This window comes from Falco biarmicus, chromosome 10 (genome assembly GCF_023638135.1).
Source record: "Falco biarmicus isolate bFalBia1 chromosome 10, bFalBia1.pri, whole genome shotgun sequence".
Taxonomy (NCBI): domain Eukaryota; kingdom Metazoa; phylum Chordata; class Aves; order Falconiformes; family Falconidae; genus Falco; species Falco biarmicus.
This window is the reverse complement of record NC_079297.1, coordinates 16875740-16895695: the sequence shown is the minus strand read 5'-3', so window position 1 is coordinate 16895695 and position 19956 is coordinate 16875740. Positions and strand designations below refer to the sequence as shown.

General features: G+C 46.2%; 1 protein-coding gene across 11 annotated transcripts in view; it reads left to right on the top strand.

Annotated features, from left to right (window-relative positions):
* ELMO2 (engulfment and cell motility 2) overlaps positions 1-18078 on the top strand; it is a 30654-nt gene extending 12576 nt beyond the window's left edge. For 3 of the 11 annotated variants that reach the window (XM_056355109.1, XM_056355112.1, XM_056355116.1), the window contains 20 exons: positions 117-216; positions 431-582; positions 3949-4027; positions 4652-4687; positions 7607-7657; positions 7984-8106; positions 8724-8858; positions 9301-9405; positions 9485-9593; positions 10224-10360; positions 10689-10852; positions 10935-11047; positions 11359-11466; positions 11797-11879; positions 12213-12290; positions 12858-13708; positions 14613-14676; positions 14906-14979; positions 16907-17035; positions 17182-18078. In XM_056355109.1, coding sequence (XP_056211084.1) covers positions 117-216; positions 431-582; positions 3949-4027; positions 4652-4687; positions 7607-7657; positions 7984-8106; positions 8724-8858; positions 9301-9405; positions 9485-9593; positions 10224-10360; positions 10689-10852; positions 10935-11047; positions 11359-11466; positions 11797-11879; positions 12213-12290; positions 12858-13058 — 1774 coding nt within the window. In that variant the 3' untranslated portion in view covers positions 13059-13708; positions 14613-14676; positions 14906-14979; positions 16907-17035; positions 17182-18078. Of the gene's footprint in view, positions 1-116; positions 217-430; positions 583-3948; positions 4028-4651; positions 4688-7606; positions 7658-7983; positions 8107-8723; positions 8859-9300; positions 9406-9484; positions 9594-10223; positions 10361-10688; positions 10853-10934; positions 11048-11358; positions 11467-11796; positions 11880-12212; positions 12291-12857; positions 13709-14112; positions 14235-14612; positions 14677-14905; positions 14980-16037; positions 16214-16906; positions 17036-17181 lie in introns of all 11 variants that reach the window. The other 8 variants (XM_056355118.1, XM_056355115.1, XM_056355110.1 and 5 more) reach the window with 8 other exon arrangements.
* The last annotated feature ends 1878 nt before the right edge of the window (positions 18079-19956 follow it).

The window sequence follows — 19956 nt, the reverse complement described above, 5'->3', positions numbered from 1 at the left end:
AGCCTGTTTTATTAGGAGAAGGTGGTGACGTTTTTCTCTGAGCCAGCTTATTCAGCCTGGACAGGCTTTTTCCTTGCTACCAGATCTTCTTGTAAATGCATTCTTTGTTTTTTCAGTTACAGTGAGATGTTGGCTTTCACCCTGACTGCCTTCTTGGAGCTCATGGACCATGGTATTGTCTCTTGGGACATGGTCTCGATAACCTTCATCAAACAGGTGAGTTTGGGTGAAGGGGGTGAGTGGATGCTATTTCTTTTCACGCTTTAATGCAGCTTCTGGAAAGAGCAAGAGGACTCTGAGAAGCCGAGTACTCACTGAGAGCACAGTGCACCCCAGTTTTCTGAGCCCTGTCTCCCTGAGCTTGTCTCACTCACCACCACAAGGTTACCTGGATGGGCATCTGTTGACCTGCTGGTTCATCTGTTTTTAGATTGCAGGGTATGTGAGTCAGCCTATGGTAGATGTCTCCATCCTTCAACGATCCCTAGCCATTCTAGAAAGCATGGTGCTAAACAGTCAGACTCTGTATCAGAAGATAGCGGAAGAGATCACCGTGGGGCAGCTCATTTCTCATCTGCAAGTGTGAGTGTCCACCAAACAGTGGTGTGAATTAAGTCAATTTTATGAATATCTGTTAATCTGAAAGTGCATCCTTTTTAAGTTTAAAACACTTAAAAGATGCTATTTTAAAAGTATTACTGATGTGATATCTTACTTGAACTTTAGGATTTCTGACATTTCAGAAAAAAAGTAAGATCCTGCAAAAATATGTTCTGTGTTCTGGAAGCACTGAAGCACATGAGTGTATGTCTTGAACAAACATATTTTGCTTTAACAACTGCACAAGTGTGTTCAGTGTTTTTAGTAAAACAGCTTCTCAAAGCTTCTGGATCCAGTCATCTGTCACCTTCACCCCTCTTTAAATTGTCTCCAGTAGAATCTAAGAGCTCATCTTACGGTTTTTGCCCGCATATTAAGGAAGAAAACAGTGGCTTTTCTTGTTTTTTTGCCCACCTCCACTTCCTCTCTTTCCAAGCGAACTGACAAATTTAATATCTGGCTTTTAAGGCTGTTTGTCTAGGTCAGTTCTATTCTTCCATAAAAAAAGAAGCTTGCATTTCTTACAGCACTAAGTAGATGTGGGTTTTTTTCTTAAGCCTTCTAATTCTGAAAATGTGGCAAAGCACCATTTGTGAATATGATTACTATTCCTTAATCCATGAACAGTAGTTTAACAAAATTATAGTGCAAACAATGTATTGCATCGATGTCACTCTGTGCTTAGAGTGTTTGTACATTTGAATTTGGTTAACAGAAAAGCTAAACAAGTTCTCATGAACACTGCAGCAACTTTGTTCTGCAAAGAGTATACGTTCTTTGAGCTTTATAATTTCTATTTTAGTAAAACACAGGTGTGGTCCTAATACTGAACACACTTGTGCAGTTGTTTAAGCAAAAAGTCTTTGTTTAAGATACATACTCATATGCTTACGTGCTTCCAGAACACAAAAGGTTGCTGAAGAAAGTATCTATGCAGGGAATATTGTGGAAAAGGAGGCTGGAGAGTGAGTCAGAATTTGCTGGTGGTTGTTTGGCAGGACTGTCAGGAGGGAACAATCTGTAACAGAAGATAGGTTCTGGAAGAACAGGACCATGGAAACAAGTCTGAAAGAGACAAGTTAGAAGAGGAGAAATGAATTTAAAATTGTTTTGCTGTGTCAAAAAAAAAAAGCAGTGTAGTGAAAAGAGCAGCAGACCCTGAAAAGGAGGGTAGAAGAGGTGAAGTGACAGACTTCAGAGACCTGTGAAGCTTGGAGGCCCAAGGAAAAGCTAGGATGATGCAGGAGTATTTGCATTTTTGAAGTATGGCAGATTGACCAAAATGAAGAAGGTTTGGAAGGGAGCGATAGGATTGAGAATATGGTTGTTTTCCACAGATATGCCATGGATAAATGCTAAAGTGGGAAAAACAACTATTTAAGCTAAGAAATGTCTTAGCTTTAAGTGTTTTATAGAAGTTTAATTTTTGTATATATATATAAAAAAAATTAAGTGCATGTGTACACAGAGAAATTCATTTAGGTGATGCATTAGACTGGTTAATCAAAAGAGCTTGAAGTTCTGCAGAAGTCTCCCAAGAGTGTATTGGATCTGGCTGAGATGGGGTAAATTTTCCCCATAGCAGCCCTCATAGTGCTTTGCTTCCTGGTGGCAGCTGGAAAGGTGTTGATAACACACCAGTGTTTTGGTTACTGCTGACCAGTGCTGGCACAGCATCAAGGCTGTCTCTCCAACCTTCCCCCCTGTCACCAGTAGGCTGGGGGTGGGCAAGATCTTGGGAGGGGACATAGCCAGGACAGCTGACCCAAACTGACCAAAGGGATATTCCATACTATACGATGACTGCTCAGCAATAAAAGCTAAGAGAAGGGCAGTGGGGCACAGCATTTTGTTATGACATTTGCCTTCTGGAGCAACCACTGCACGTACTGAAACCCTGCTTCCCAGGAAGTGGCTGCGCATCCCCTGCTGACGGGAAGTAGAGAATGAATCTTTTGTTTTCCTTTGCTTCTGCTTTATTAAACTGTCTTTATCTTGACCCATGAGGTTTTTTTCCATCTTATTTTCTCCCCTGGCTTGCCCTGCTGAGGAGGGAAGTGATAGAGCGGCTTGGTGGGCACCTGGCATCCAGCCCAGGTCAACCCACCACAAAGGGTAATAGCATAGCGAGAAACAAATTTGGGGGGTGGAAAAGAGTGTGACTGGCATTTGGAAGCTTATGCAAAATATCACAAGTGAAACCACCTGCTGTGCGTGATCTAGGAAGGACTAAGCATCCTTTACCTGAAGAAGCTCTTCAGTGAAAATAAGAAAAAGACATGTGGGTTGGGCCAATATTGAGGTTGGAAAGGAATGCCATAAAGAGAGGCATGCTTCCGCTCTTAGTTCCATTTGCGTTTGGTGGCTTCCATTGACATAGGGGAGAAATATTACTTGCTCCATACACATTTCTAGACTGCAGTATAACTAGGCTTTGCAGAGATAGCTTCAGCATGGGAAACAAACTGTGGTGGTGCTGAACTCTGAGCTCTGCTGATGTCATGGTTTAACCCCAGCCAGAAACTAAGTACCACACAGCCACTCACTTGCTTCCCATACTCCCCCGAGGGTTGGAAAGGAGAATCGGAAAGGAAAGTAAAACTCAAGGGTTGAGATAAGAACAATTTAATAATTAAAATAAAATAGGAGGAAAAAAACAAAACAATAACAACAATAATAATAACAATTATAATGAAAGTGCGGGAGAAGGGGAGAGGAATAAAATCCAAAGGAAAGAGAGTAAAAAAACCCAAGTGATGCACAATGCCATTGCTCGCCAATGCCCAGCCAGTCCCTGAGCCGGGATCAACAGTCCCTGGGCACCCCCTCACCCAGTTTATATACTGAGCATGATATGTGGTATGGACTATCCCTTTGGCAAGTTTGGGTCAGTTGTTCTGGCTGTGTCCCCTCCCAATTTCCCGTGCCCCTGCAGCCCTCCTGCTGACATGGCCCAAGAAACTGAAAAGCCCTTGACTTAGTATAAACACTACCCAGCAACAACCAAGAACACCAGTGTGCTATCAACTTTGTTCTCACATCAAATCCAAAACACAGCACTGCACCGGCTACTAAGAAGAAAATTAGCTCTGTCCCAGTGGAAGCCAGGACAGCTGGGTTGCAGTGTGCACTATCTTCTGAATAATGGAGCTGAGAGTCAGCAATTTCTGTCAGCTTTTTGCAGCCCTTATGAAGGTTGGATGGCATGCAAGTAGGTTACTTGAATCCTGCTTGTCCATTGAAATGCAAGATAGCCATAATGGATGTTCTTATGGTGCAGGCAAAGAGCAGGCTGGAGTGTTCTATACTGTCTTTTCCCTCACGATCCTCCCATTTTTGTTTCTGCAGCTCTAACCAAGAGATTCAGACATATGCCATTGCCCTGATCAATGCCCTCTTCCTGAAGGCACCTGAGGACAAGAGACAGGTTTGTTCTTGGTTCTTGCCTTTAAACCTGAATAATGGTTGGTGGCTGGCTGTTTACTTTATGCCTCAGAAATCATATTGCTGGGCAAGGCAAACCTTACCAGGAACTTACGTAGCTGTTTCAGTGTGGCAGCGTAGGACCACCTAGCCTAACAAGACAAGTACCGTCTTGTTAAAAATGTGTTCCGAAGCAGCACAGATATGTTTAGGAGATGCTCAGAAAGGGATCTGAAAGACCTTGAGAGATAGAAAGTAATCCTTTATACAGTGTGGAAATTTTTTTTTGAAGAAAGCTGATTCTGTATGGGAGATGTAGGCTGGGTAGAGTCCTTGGGGTTGTATGTACTTACTAAATAAACACCCACCTCACACTCCCCCCAAAAACGAGCCTTTCTTAAGTTATAGGGGGATATTCCCACTGGCAAATGTGAGAAATAAAACACCTGTCCTGTTCTGAGGACACCCCCAAGATCTCAGCTACGTGCAAGATGTACATATGTCTGTTTTGTGTAGCTTTGCTGTGTTAAGCCTTTCTTCTCTAGTGCCCCATTTGTGCCTTATTTCTGGATTCTGAGCTAAATCCTGTCTGCTTCTCTTTGTGCCTTTTTTTGCTTTCTGCCAGCAGGACAAGCTGCTTAACCCCCTAGACCTGCCCATCACTGTAAGTAACTCAAGCCTGGGGGCTGGTCACGTAGAACTGTAGGCGTGTTAGCTTTTCTCCAGTTAATGCCTCTTTGTAACTCAGAGATGATGCATACAGGCTTCAGGTTGTGGATGAGCCTAGGGAGAAGGGTGGGAGGACTTCTGGGGATGTACTCAGATTATGAAGGAGAGAAGAATCAGTAGCAGGAGAAATTTTGAATGACCTATTGTGCACACAAGATAATAAACGTGATTGTAAAAGGAAACTGATACTACGTGAACCAATTGTAAAAAAGAAGTCTGGGTCTCCTTACACTTACTACAGCCCGAGTTTATCCCCCTGATCTCACTTGCATTAATGACAGTTTCATAACCAGCTGCATCCTTCTAAAGGTAGAGCTGCTGACTGGGGGCTAGAGCATACATTCTGCCTAATGGGTGACTTCTCCCTTACAGGAATTGTATTATAAGAACGTTTTTTGCCACATGCTATCTCCAGGGGAATCACCACTCTTGTTAATAGGTGGATTTGGAACCTTCTGTATCTTGAGATTCTGGTACATTTTTTCAGTTTTTCTGAGTGGCACAGAGAATGCTCCACTTTTGCCAAGGATGCAGTGCCTTCAGAGGGGAAACTGTGGTCTCAATAAATGGTACATAATTTCTAAAATTAGTGGGTATGCTTCACACATGAGAATAAGGAAGGACATACTCCCCTGTTGGTAATTTGGCCAAGATACTAAACTTAACAGCAAACAAAATTCCAAGGGATCTTCACTCTTTTTTTTTTCCTCTTTTCTTCACCATTTGAACACAATCCACATGACCGCAAAGGGCCATGAAGATGATTAAGGGACTGGAGTATGTTTCATATGAGTAGAAGCTGAGAGATTTGGGATTGCTCAACCTTGAGAAGAGAAGGCTCAGGGGAGGGTCTTATGAATGTGTATAAATATCTGATGGAAGGAAATAAAGAAGAGGGAGCCCAACTTTTCTCAGTGGTGTCTGCTGACAGGACAAGAGGCAATAGACACAGCTTAAAGCCCAGGAAATTCCATCTGAACATACACAAACAAAAAAAAAAATAATATGGGGGTGTTCAAACACTGGAACAGGTTACCCAGAGAGATTGTGGAGTCTCTGTCAGTGGAGATATTAAAAAACTGACTGGACACGGTCCTGCACAACCTGCTTTGTCTGATGTTGCTTGTACTAGGGGGGTTGGACTAGATAATCTCAAGATGTCTCTTCCACCATAAATGATTCTGTGATTCTATGACCTCATCAAGCAGCAAAGTGGGCATTATTGGACTCTCAGCAGAACGTAGATTCCCTCAGCAGTGGTTAGGCTATGTGCGTGCTCATGCTTCTTACTGTGCTATTTAGAATTGTTAGTTGTCTTTGTCCTTCCCACTGTTTATTGGCTTCAGTCACCTGTTACTTCATCCCATGTGCAAACTAATTCCTTCAGAATAAGAGTTCTTTGGTGTTGCATGCACAAACAAATCCTAACAGCATGCCCTGTTCTGTTCTCAGTACTACATCTCACAAATCACAGTAAACAATAATGACTCAGAGGGCAGTGTGCTATCTCTGAAACCACTTCCTGCTTCATCTAGATGCTTCTTAGATCTATCTTCCACTCAAGAACTGACTCATTTTGGTTGTAACATGAGCGCTGCTGAACTTGCAGCCGTTATGGCTTGGCTACCAGCCAGCATATCACTTTCTTACTTTAGGAAGTTTCTGTCTGGAGCAAAAGTGATAATAGGGATTTGGAATGAGGTTAATATACACACTTTACCAGACTCCTTCTAAAGCCGGTCAAGAGCAGGGTTGATATGAGCGGTTGGAACAGTCTTGGATTGCTCAGAATGTACAGCTGACTGAATGCAATTGTCTAAGACTGCACATCTGCTGCCAAGTCTCAATCTGCACTGCATAGGAATATGAAGAGATCTGAGACTGGCAGTTCTTTTGGACTTTTTCCAGATGATGCATTGCCCAACAAGTTTTTCTTACCCAAAGATTTTGCTTATAACAGCAAACTACTGATAATATTCCATTTAGACATTAGCACTTGTGCCACTCTCCTAGCAGGTGTAATGAGGTCAATGGTATTTTAAAAAGTGCATCTTCGCAATTTACAAGGAAAGCACAGGTTAGATTTTTGCAGGTGCATGTGTAATTTGGTCCCAGAACTGAAGGCTTGCAGCAGATCCTTGCATCTGCTGTGACTGTTTCCCATCATGACTTGATGGTTGGGAGACCCTCCTCATCTGGGGAAGGAAGCCATGCAGTAAAGAGGGAAACTGGAAGCTTTCCTTTACACATGAAAGTTATTTACCCTTTATTTTTGTAAACTGAAGTGCTTCTGCAAATTGTCCTTTAGCTAACTCCTGAACATCTCCTTAGGAATTAAGACAAAGAAAATGTAAATTTCAGAGGGAGAGCTTTTGAGAGGGAGACCTGAAAACTCCATCCTCTAGCCCTTGTTATCTTGGTTGTATACCTAGGAATGGAAAGCTTTGAAATGCTAATCAAAGGAACCTCTTATAGATGACAGATTTTTCTGGGCAACCCACAGTATGCTCTCTGCTGCCCTATCTCCTGATATGGAAGTGTATCATTAGATGTCCAACGTTAAGCTAAATTTTCTTCTGTTCTTTGACTACACTAGTGCTTTCTCCAAATTAATGATGTTTTGTAGGGGAGCCACCCATGAGTTCTGTCATGGTAAAAATGACCCTTGCATCCCAACTTGATGCTTGCTTTGTGGTGAGGTGCCATGCTAAATTGACAGTCTGTAGTAAAAGCACTTTGTTGTGTGCCATTGCTGTGCCCAATTCATAGGCTTCCTTCTTTCTCTCCTTTCTGCCAATGTGGGCTTTTTGTTTATATTTCACTCATGTTATTTCATCTCTAAATTCCACAACAGGAAATGGCTAATGCATTTGCCCAGAAGCACCTGAGGTCTATAATCCTGAATGTAAGTATGTCTGGAATGACAGAGTGCTTCCTAATGTTCTCTCAATAGAGGTTTCACTTGTGCAGAGTGTAAACTCTGCTGCCCTCAGGGCAATTCCAGAAAAGTGACTCTTTCAAAGGTTGGAGCCACTTGTTCAAAAAGGAGTTATCAGGATGCTTCTTTCTGCTGTTACAGAGCATTATCATTATGCTTCTGATGGAATATGGAGGTTGAACAGCTGAGTCTTCACATACAGAGATGTACATGCAGCCTGCCATATGCCTGTAGCTAATATCTAAGTTTTTGTTTGTATTCCCTTAATTTCTACCCTGTCCTTTATTTTACAGCATGTGATCAGAGGAAACCGCCCAATTAAAACAGAAATGGCACATCAGCTGTACGTGCTGCAGGTCCTGACCTTTAATCTCCTGGAAGAGAGAATGATGACCAAGATGGATCCCAATGATCAGGTAGGTCACTATTAGCGCTGAGTAAGATCTGACAGAATAGGACATACAAGGGGTCTTATTCCTGAGCTACTTTACTTCCTAGAATTGACAGCAGATGGTGCATAATGTTTCAAAACCACCTCTCAAAATTAGGGTATGCTTATGACCATCCTGCTGTGGGACTTGTAGAGATGTAAGTGGTCACTGGTTCCTTTCTTGACCGGTGTGATGACAGCTGTCAAAGCTCATTACTCCACCTATGTGGAGGGCACATCATTTTATCCATTTCCTTGCAGTCTACAAGGAAGCTGGGCATTTTTAAGGTGTCTGTTACTCAGTTCTTAAATGCATCGTAGTTTTGAGTGAGAAGTGCTGTAGCATTACCTGAAGGCCTAGGAATTTACTTTAACTAAACTTTGGACAGTTAAAGGAAAATGCAAATATTTTGCATTACCCAGTGTACTGAAACTTGATGTTTTGAAATAGATTGCCTCTTCTTACATGGTGTTAATGACCTTTGTCATCTCTCTGTATTCACTGTGTGACCTCTGGAGACAGAGGTGGGACTGTGCGTTATGTGAAAATACTGCCCTAGTGACTGATCACATGTTACCATTTCCCTGCCTTCTGTCCTTCAGGCACAGAGAGACATCATATTTGAGTTGAGAAGAATTGCATTTGATGCAGAGTCTGACAGCAACACCATCCCTGGCAGTGGAACAGAAAAACGCAAAGCCATGTACACCAAGGACTACAAGATGCTGGGATTCACTGTATGCATCTAGAGAGAGTGTTGACTGTAAAGCATGTGAAGGCAATCTAAGTGAGCTCCGTCAGAGTTGTGGGGAAATGAGGAACAGAAATAGCTGTTCGCTTTACCGTACTTCTGTATCTGAATTTTAGAAATTCAGCTATACTGAGACTCCCAGGGATGATCATTATGAAAATGCTGATTGGTTAAGTGCCAGAGCTCGTTAGGCACATTCTCTGGAGATATTTACTTACCATACGAACCTGTTCTCTGAAGAACTTGGAATCGGCCTCTTCTCTAGAAAGTTTGGATAGCATTGTCAGCCGGTGTCCAGGTTTACCTCTTGGACAGATATGATGGAGTGTTTGATGGACAGGCAATTGTAAAATTTCAGTCAGAGAAGGTTCTTACACAATTTCTTTGAGCTAATTTGTTTGGGTTCTTTCTACACACTTTTTTCACAGAACCACATCAATCCAGCCATGGATTTTACTCAGACTCCTCCAGGGATGCTGGCATTGGACAATATGCTCTATTTGGCCAAATTTCATCAGGACACCTATATCAGGGTAAATGAAGCTGCTAGCTTTTGCAGATACCAACAGTTCAGCAGCTCTTCTTAGTGTGTGTTGCATCCTCTTCTTTTAGATTGTTCTGGAGAACAGCAGTCGAGAAGATAAGCATGAGTGCCCCTTTGGGCGCAGTGCCATTGAGCTTACCAGGATGCTTTGTGAGATCTTGCAAGTTGGGGAACTCCGTGAGTACTATTTATTACCCTAGCTTTCCAAGTTGCTGGGCTGATGCTTCTGGAAGTAGCTTACAAGCTGACCAATTTCACTTCTGCCGTATAAGGACAGGGGGAGCTTGGAGTCTCAGTGTCCCAGTGATAATACTGTTAACAAAGTAAAGTAAGAAATTTTGTTGTGTGCACTGTGCTTCTCCTGAAAAACTAACACAAGTGGAAGGTTTCAACTTCCTGAAGCTTCAGCAGGGTGCTGTGTAAAAAAAAACAACTCTAGAAACCACCATGAACTTGAGAAAAGTTTAGTAGCTCTGACAGTCTCAAAAGAGCATTCTGAGACAATTAATTGCTATAAGAAATTCTACCAGAGGAAAGCAGGAGGGAAACAACTGCAAGCAGTCATTTGAGAGGTCTAGTACAAAAAGAGCATGAGTCACAGAGGCTTGCATGGTGAAGCATGGGGTTAGCAACCATTCCCAATATAGACTGTCTATGGGGAGATGAAGCACTGAACTGTCTTAATTTCTCTGAGTTAGTACTATTGTACACCGTCAGGATTCTGTCACAGTAGTGGATTTTAGTTACTCTTAGTGTAGCTTTTGTGCAGTATGCTCACATAGCTGTGGTTTCTGTTTCTTCCTGAAGCCAATGAAGGCCGGAATGACTATCACCCCATGTTTTTCACCCATGACCGTGCATTTGAGGAGCTATTTGCCATCTGCATCCAGCTGTTGAACAAGACTTGGAAAGAAATGAGGGCAACAGCAGAGGATTTTAATAAGGTCAGAGTGGAGAAGAGGTATTGTTGTAGAATCTTTTGCAGAACAGCATGTGTTAACTCAGCCTGTACACTTGGTTAAAGAATAGGGTACAGAAGGTATGACAGGACATTGACGTGGTCTGTGAGGGAGGATGGTCCAACTTTTATTTTGTATGACCTGAGGTCATTCTTTGTTTTTCTGGATCTTCAAAGTCACTAGTATGTTGGTACTTTTGGCCCCCACTATTCCATGTCAGTTCTTCACTGCCCGTGAGCTGTGCCGCAGGTTCACTGCTGCCATTAACCAGCAAAACTGTGAATTGCTTTTTCTTCCTGCCCAATGTCTTTAGGTTATGCAGGTTGTGAGGGAACAGATCACACGGGCTCTCCCCTCTAAGCCAAACTCCTTGGACCAGTTCAAGAGCAAACTGCGCAGCCTAAGCTATTCTGAGATTCTACGACTACGCCAGTCTGAGAGAATGAGCCAAGATGACTTCCAGTCACCACCTATTGTGTAAGTGCCTAACAAAAACAGTTGCTTTCTGTGCTTGCCATTACCTCCGTTTTCTGCTTAATCTTCTGTATTTGATTGCCAGGGAGCTGAGAGAGAAAATCCAACCCGAGATCTTGGAGCTGATAAAGCAACAGCGCCTGAACAGGCTTTGTGAGGGAAGTAGCTTTCGAAAAATTGGAAATCGCAGAAGACAAGGTGACAGTGTCTACTGCACTTTTTCATGTGGAGAACTGTATGCAAATAAGATCTAATGGATTAATCTGTCAGCAGGCATGTTCATGTTGCCAGAAAAGAAAGCTAGTTACCTGGGCTGTCTATGCCAGCCAGTAGTTTGGGGTGGAACAGATGTGCATTTCTAAGAATGCAACCCTCCCCTCGTGAACAGGAAGCAGTGCTGAGGAACTGGAGGAGTTAGAGGGGCTGGGTGGGGAGACTATAACACAGTGGATGTAAGGCCTTATGGTGAATGATCTTGCTCAGCTTACTCTACTTGATGTGTATTCCAGAAAGATTTTGGTATTGTCGCCTGGCTCTGAATCACAAGGTGCTGCACTATGGAGATCTGGAAGATAATGCGCAGGGGGAAGTGACCTTTGAATCTCTACAGGAAAAAAGTAAGTCCCAATTACTGCTCAGAGCACACTGCTCTGCTGTCTAGAGGCTGTTATGAGAACCATCCTCGAGATGAGAGAAAAAGAGCTGTGGCTGAAGCCCTTACTGAGATGAGATCAACTTTTGGTCCTTGCCCAAATCCTTTGAGTCTTGGAATTGTTTCGTATTTGTTGTAACAGCCAACCATCAGGATGTGTCACTGGTAATGTGTTTTGGAAAACTGCAATAATGAGCTACAAAAATGGGAGCAATGCTCAGCTGCAAAGAAAACAAAGTTCTGTCTTTTCCTAGTTAGGATTTCTTGTTCATGAGTTTTACTTTTTCACTGTTAGTTCCAGTTGCAGACATCAAAGCCATTGTCACAGGGAAGGATTGTCCACACATGAAGGAGAAAAGTGCACTGAAACAGAACAAGGTAAGTGCTCCCTTTTTGCCTATAATTAATAACCAGTGCTGTAGGGCTGAAGACTGTGAAAGCAAGCAACTGGAGCAAATGGTGTTCCACACTGCAGGTATATTGTTTACAAAACCCATCTCATATCTGGGCTTTTTCCTAGTACTCATTTGCGATTGCTAGGTGCTGTGAGCATTGTCTGGTTGTGCTATAGGCTATTCAGAGTTGCTCGGAGTACCCATATGGGAAAGTGCACTGAGCTGTGGCAAGGCAGCCTCTCTTGTTGGGTTAGGAAGCAGAAGGCACTGTGATGTTTTGTTCAGTCCATAAGTGAAAGATTCTTTTTTCATTCAGGAAGTGTTAGAATTGGCCTTCTCCATTTTATATGATCCCGATGAAACCTTGAACTTCATTGCACCTAATAAATATGAGGTAAGAAGCATTGCAGTTAAGCAATATAAAGCAATTAATTTAAGAGATTAAGAAGGATTAGTTGCTTCTCCTTAAAGGTTTGAGCAGATGTCTCCTGCTAGGCTCATTCTTAGAAAATGTTGCTAATGCTTAGTGTGAATCTTCCCTTTTTATTTTATTTTTTTTTTATCTTTCTTTTTCAAGGAAAAAATACTCCTGCACTAATTTCCCTTAGTCTGGACTGCTACTTTCTTTCCTCCTATGCAGTCAATTGTTCCCTTTTCCCTGTTCTGTAAGACATCAATGCCTAAAATAGCTTTGCTTTTTCTGTTGGTGTGCCACCATAGAAGCTCACGGCTTTCTAGAGCCACAGGACCGTGCTTTCCTCTAGGCTTCTGACTTCCACGGGAGATCGCTGTGGAGGCACTGTTTTGGGGTGGGTTGTTTTCAAACCCCATAGGTTAACTCCCTCCTGTGTTTCCCCTTTTGGCGCTGTATAGGAGCGTCTCAAATTGTTGCATAGATGGAAAGATTCAATAGAATGTATCGTTTATGCTTGGAGTTGTTTAGTGTCCTTTTTCCCTGCAGTACTGTATTTGGATTGATGGGCTCAACGCTCTCTTGGGGAAGGACATGTCCAGCGAGCTGACTAAAAGCGACCTGGACACGTTGCTGAGCATGGAAATGAAGCTGAGGCTCCTGGACTTGGAGAACATCCAGATCCCGGAGGCGCCGCCGCCCATCCCCAAGGAACCAAGCAGCTACGACTTCGTGTACCATTACGGCTGACGGGGCGGGGCGGGGCCGGGCCGGGCCAGGCAGCCCCGGGGCGCACCGCGGGAGCCGCCGCTCTGCTGCCCGCGCCGGCCCCGCTGCCGCCCGTTCGCGGCCGGACCGCCGGCTTGTGGGGGGCGGGCCCGGCCCTCCCGGCGCCGCACGACTTTTGTACGCGCCACAATAATAACCAGTAGCGCTCCTGGCTGCGCTTCTCCGCCTCTTCCGCCCGGGCCCGCCCCGCCCTGCGCGGCGCGTCACCGCGCTCGGCCCCGCCCACTCGGGCAGCTGCCCCCGGCCCGGCGCGGCCCCCCGAGCACCCACGTTCCCCGGCGCGGCGGCGGGCGGGGCGTATGGCGGCGGGGGCGGGTGGCGCGGCCCTGGGGCGGGCGACGCTTGTGCTGCCGTACTACGGCTTCTCCATCGGCATCACCTTCTGCAAGTGGCTAATGAAGGTGCGGGGCGGCGGCGCAGGGCGGGCGGCGGTGGTGACGGCGGCCGTCGGTCCCGCAGAGCTTCCCCTTCCCGCTGCTAGTCACCCTGCCGCACCTCCTCCTCACCTTCGGTCTCTCGGCGTACGCCCGCGCCCTGGCGCGCTGCCGCTCCGGGCGGCCGCGGGGCGCGCTCTCCTGGGCCGACTGCCTCCGCCGGGCGGCCCCCCGCAGGTACGGCGGGGCGGGAGCGGGGCGCTGAGCGGGGGCTGGGGGTGCGAAGAACAGACCGCGGCTTCCGGGCCGGGGCCCTGGGTGCGCTGCGGGGCCGGTGCGGGGGACCCGGGGGCGCGGCGGTGCTCACCGGGAGGACCCGTACGCCGCCTCCGTGCAAGCCGCGTGTCACCGTAACGGCGGCGCGGGGCCGTGTGCAGGGCAGCCCCGGAGCCCGGCTGCCGCGGCGCGGGCGGCCCGAGGGGCGCAGACCCCGCCTCCAGCACAGGGCTCCGGCGGCTCCTCGGCCGTGTGAGGTGTCGGGCCGGTCCCGGCTGTGCCGCCTCCCGCAGAGCAGCGCCCGGGCCGCGGTCTCTGGCGAGGCTTGCAGTCACACGGCGCCCACGCGTCCTCCGCGCCCGTAGCCGTGCTGCCTGTGACGTGGCGGGCGCGGGGTCAGCACAACGGTTCGCTGTTGTAGCGAGCTTAGTACCGGGGAGAGCAGACCGCCACGAGAGCCGCCGCAGGAGCAAGGGTGCGTGCCGAGGTAGGTGCCAGGCTACTTCTTCAGGCAGCTTGCGGTGGCCCTCCTGCTGACTGATTACCGTGCTCCGACACGGGCAAAAAAGACATGGTGCGTTCAGCCCCAGGGAGGGCAAGGGCTGCTTCGGCGCTTTTGTGTAGCCCGTGTTCAGCGAGCGCGGTGCTGAGCCCCACTGAAGGCGCAGGCAGCGGGCCAGAAGCTGAAAGAGCTGACGATGGCTGTGCTGTGTGGGTGCTGAAGAGATAGCCTGAGGAAAACGCGGGGTGTTTTCCAGGGTCTGCTCTGCTCTCTGTGTTTGTGGCCAAGTAGCAGGGCTTTGCTTGGGCATTTTTTACGTAGCGGAAGACAGTTAACTTCAGGATTTTCTCTTTGATTCTTTAGCTCTGTCAACTTCCTTGGATATTGCGCTGAGTAACTGGAGCTTCGTATGCATCACTGTCTCCCTGTGAGTACAAATACCATCTTCCCTGGGAGCCTGCTGATGGGGTTTAGAAAGTGCTTTGTCAGGGTCAGTTTCTTGAATGGGTGTGTGGCTCAGAGGGGCTGGTGTGCAGGTTCCTAGATAGCTTGCTGGTAGCAACATAGACGTGGGTAGTCTGGCTCCTGATAGTACTTTGCTGGGAAGGACTACGTCGGAGTCAGAGGAGGTTGACAGTGTATTTTGGTCCTTACAGCTACACGATGACCAAACCCTCTGCCATTCTCTTCATCCTGCTTTTTTTCACTGCTCTTCAAGCTGGAGGAAGTGGTAAGGGTCCCATACAATGCTTTGGGGAAGGAAGAGGTCAGGCACAGGGAAATAGATAGGCAGTACATGTACAGGAAGCATACAAGTAGAGGAAGAACATAGTTATGTAGATGAATCTGCAAGAAGAGATGTGTCTGTTCAGCTCCCTGAGTCTGTAGTGACTCTTGCTCTCACCCAGAGGTTGGCATTGCTGCTGGTGGTTCTTCTCACCGCCAGGGAGCTCTTCATGTTCACCTCCAGGTCCACACAGTTTAACGCGCAGGGGTTCGTGCTGGTGCTGTGTGCCTCTTCCCTTGGGCGTATTCGCTGGACTCTCACGCAGATACTTATGTAGGAGGCTGAACTACGTATGTAGGGTGTTAGGAAGTGTGTGTGTGGGTGCTGGTAATGGGGAGGGGAGTAAGGAGGTGGTAGCCCTTGTTGCAGAAACAAAACATTGTGTAAGGGACAGTGTTTGAAACTTGGGGCGGGGGTTATGTGTTGATGGGTAATGAAGGCAGTTTGGCATTTGCAGCAGCACAGGTGTGGGCATTACAAATAAGGTGTATGTCTAGGAATGGTACTAACAAAGGCTGTAGGACCTATGTGTATTCCATGGCTTGTTGCTACCTGGTCTCTTACTGATTCTCCTCTTTTGAGGCTCCAGAACCCCACTGATATCATGTTTCACCTGGAGCCGCTCATGTTCCTGGGGCTTTTCCCACTCTGCAGTGTTTGAGGGTGCGTGAGTTTATTAAAGCAGGGATAGCTTTATAGAGCGGTTGGGGAGATTGCTTAGCAGTTTGTTGTTGGAGATGATCAATTTAGATAAGTGAACAGCTATGAACTTTACAAAGTAGTTAGAGACCTGGAATCATAAGGACTCGGATATTCTTTATGCTGGCAGAACGTTAAAGAATGCGTAGGAATAGTAGCCTGCCACACTTGTGGAAGTAAGGGCTATGAAGAACTGGCTCCATATCCTGCTATTTTGGAATGTGAGCAGCCCATGCCCACCTTGTTGTGAAGAGTCCTGGGAGTTGGGAAAGATACTCTGCTACTCACTGTCTTGTTCCTAGGCCTGCCTTTGTCCATATCAGAGAAGCTCTTCCATTTCCATGAAGAAGGACTGCCCTTCTCTCTGGTAGGGAAGCTGTTCTTGGGTGGAATTCTTGCCTTTGGTCTAGGCTTTTCTGAATTCCTCTTTGTTTCCAGAACATCTAGCCTCATCCTTTCCATTGCTGGCATTTTTAAGGTAAGGCATGGTTCCTGTGCTAGTACTAGAAGGCAAGTACCAGGTCATCCCTAATGGGCCTCATGTGGTGGGAACTTCTGTAGAGCCTTAGAAATAATCTGTTACTTTGGTCTTCCTTGCACAGGAGCTTGATGCTTTGTCTTGCAGTCTCTGCAGTAAAGTCCCTTGGTCCCTGACAGCAAGGGGCAGAGACTAGTGGCTGTTCTGTAAAAAATTCCATTAAGGTCCAAAGTTTGGTGGGATCTGGGATAGACTAAAACACATGGGCCTCATGGGCAGTGGACAGTGCAGGAGGGAGGAGGGATGTGAAGGATATGCTCTTGCGTCAGACCTGGATGTGAACTAACCACTGGTTTGAGCTGTCTCTAACCTAGCGTGGCAATCCTCCTCTCCTTTGAGGAATCTAGCACACATGCTTTTGAGCTGAATGGTGAGGTGTGAAATTTGTCTGATCTGGAAGTCACGGGATTCCCATGTGGCCAAGCCATGCAGTCAGAGGACTTAAAAACCCACATCCCAGTTTAAGAGGTCATTCTGTTTCTGGAAACTGGTTTTAGAACTCTCTGTGCATGGAAGAATGCACTGATGGAAATCGGTAGCCTGGCATCTTGATCAAGGCTTGAGCTGTAAAACATCTCATGCATATCTCCTCAGGTCCTGCCCTACCACTTGTCGCATTTTTTGTTTCCACAGGAAATCTGCATTTTATTCCTCGCCACACGTTTGCTGGGAGACCGCCTCAGTCTCTTGAACTGGCTGGGCTTGCTGTCTGCCTTTCAGGAATCTCCCTTCATGTCATTCTCAAAGCCATGAATTCCAAAGGTGATTCTGTTTTAAATCCCTTTCTGTTCCTCTGTAGGCATTCTCGTAGCTTCACTAGGAGCTTTGTCTAGTTCCAGCTCCTTGCCAGCGCCAGGTTTGATGGGTAATCTAGCGAGTTTGTCACTAAATGGGCTGTCTGCATGCAGGTGAAAAAGCACTGGAGCTGCACAAAGAGGCCAGTTCTGAGCCTGACCTGGAGCTACTGCTGCACCACACTGAACATGTGGAGGAGGGGGAAGAGGATGCTGAAATCCCACAACACTGAACATGAAGCACAAAGCCCCCTGCTCTGTTCTTACCAAACCTGCCTGACAGCTGTCTAGGAGGAAGGTCCAAGAGTGTCTCTGTCTGTGACCACCGAAAGGAGAGCCAGGGCTCGGTGAGAGAGTCCTGCTGTTCTGCTGCAGTGTGGATCTGGAGGTGCTGCACAAGAAACAGGTGCTATCCCTTTCATACAGAGCAAACCTGGAAGACAAGCCCTCGTTCAGTGGAAGTAGAACACCATGGTGAGACTGCTATAGAAAGCTTATAAAGGAATCCTGACGGCTACATGTTGAGACTGTAGACCATGAGGTGCAGAATGAGCGTGGATATGTCTGGAGTGCAGGCTGAGCGGTTCAGGGATGTTTTTAGTGTTGTTTAGGCTTTATCTTCAAAAGAGAAGGTAGATAATACCTTCCCAGCCTTTCTTTATGGTTCTGCTAAGTAGGCACTCCCATCTTGGGAGCAGATGACTATATATAAATCTGTAGACTCATCCCAGTGAGAAGGAGCATTTGTGCCTGGTGACCTATGTGTTCTCTGTGTGTAGTAAGAACAGAATTAAGTGCTGGTATTTGGGACCAATTGAACATAGCCAAATTATGTTGGCAGGAAGAAGGACAGGGATGCATGAGCGCTTCTGGTCCTGCAGGCAGAGGGGAGAGAGAGCAGTATCACAGGAGATCGAACTTGAGCAATAAGCTTATCAGAAAGTATGTGGGTATTTGATGGGGGATTTTTTGTTTTTTAAATAAACCTTTTCTGATTCCCTTTTGTCTGCACATTATGCACCTATGTTTCATCAAGCAGAGGTGGTTTATCTTTCAGCTTTCCTTTCAGACCCACACTGACATTACTACTGCATGCCAAATTACTTTTGAGGCCTGGCACAGAAAATACTCGCCCATAAACAGGATCCTTGATCTCCAGGACTAGGGGGAAGTTTGTTCGGGGAAGGAGAATGGTGCAGGAGTTAAGATGTGTCTTTTTACTTTCTGCTAAGCCACAAGTAGTTTTGGGCAGGTGGCTGGTTTTTTGCATGGCAGATTTTTCACCTCTCTGAAAGTTTTGTCCAATGCTAGTTTTTGGAGTGGAAGTTAACCTGAGCGAGCTTCCCACAGGCGTAACAGCACAGTCTTTCTCCTGAGAGGAGCTGGTTGTTAAAGTGAGCTTCTCGTATTGTGTTTGAGAACATGAACCTTTTTGGCTAGACTGTCCCTCTGTTTATCTTGTTTCATAGTTTTCAGATACAAAGTCTTTCCTGATGACTTTAATCAAGAGCATGTTCTGCAAAAAACTGGTTCTGAAGAAGAAAACTTTTGTTAATAATGATCATCTTTAATAGTGTTCTAATAGATGCTGTAACTTCCTTTGGAGCAGACAGCAGGTGGTGCAACTACCTCCCGTAAAGCCACCCAACCAGCAGTTCCAGGCCAGACTGGCACACCAAGGGATCTTGTGCACCAAGTAGATGCCTGGAGCTGAGAGTGACATTTTCTGTCCCTAGCTGGATTTCTTGTGTGATGCTTCCAGCAGAATTCACCCTGTTTTCTGGTAGGCATAAACCCCAAGCACTAAATACCGTGTACTTGATGTGGCACAGTGATGCTTTCCACACACGATCTGCATTTAGCAATATTGCAGCTGCTTGTTGTGTTTTGCTTCCCACTCCCCTAGAACTGAACCTCGGGCATCCTTCTACTGGGATTTCAGGTCCCTGTGAATCCAACGTAAAGGTGACTTTGTTCACAGGCCAGGATTTGCACCAAATAATAGTACTTGAAGATGAAATTTGATTGTGCCAATGAAAGTACTTGTGAACTGTAGAGCCCTGTAACCTGTTGCTTCCAGTCTTGTTTCCTCTTTAACAAGGGAATGCCTTAGAACCTAGTATCCACACTTAGTGTGTCTGATCTAGACAGCTTTTTGGCGACAAATAGGACACTGTCATTCACTCCAGTGAAGTGTGCTCAGTGCAGCGTTTGGGACAAGCAGTCAGTTCTGCACCTGTCGCTGGGAAGTTGCCAGCTGCTTGCTTCCAGGGAGATGAGGTAAACATCTATTTCCTTGATCAGTAAAATTTTGTTCTTTTCAGAGACAAAGAGAAACCTGGAAATAAGAACATAGAAGTATCTATTGCTTCGTGATTTTGCCACAGTGTGTGTACAGGTAGTCAGTCCAGTTTGCTTGTGAGATTGGCCAGGCATCGTTCATCTCTCTTTGAAAGAATCCGATTATAGTTCCTTCTGGTATCCAGACAGGAATGGCAGAGAATCTCTGTCCTATTCCTGCCCATGAATTTAAAAAGCCCTTCTGCAGAGTTTGATGATAATTAATACTTCATTTCTCCTTGAGATTCAGTGGAGGAAGAATTTTTCCTCTAGCCTCAGAATGTAGGTAGGGATCTTGTAGTACAAGGAGGTTCATGGTAGGGCATATTCTGCAGGTGCTTCTGTGACCAGCACACAGCAAGGAAGCCCTAATTCAGCTCATGCTCAAGCACTGCTGCTGCTTTTCTGGGTCTGCAGTGCTAGGATGGAAGGGTTTTTCACTCAGTGGCAGGTTGGGATTTGCTGAAGGTGGTCCTGGAAGGATTCCTGCCTGGGACTCTAATCTACAAGGTCCTCTGCTTCTGGGAAAGCACTGCTGTTTTACAGCCT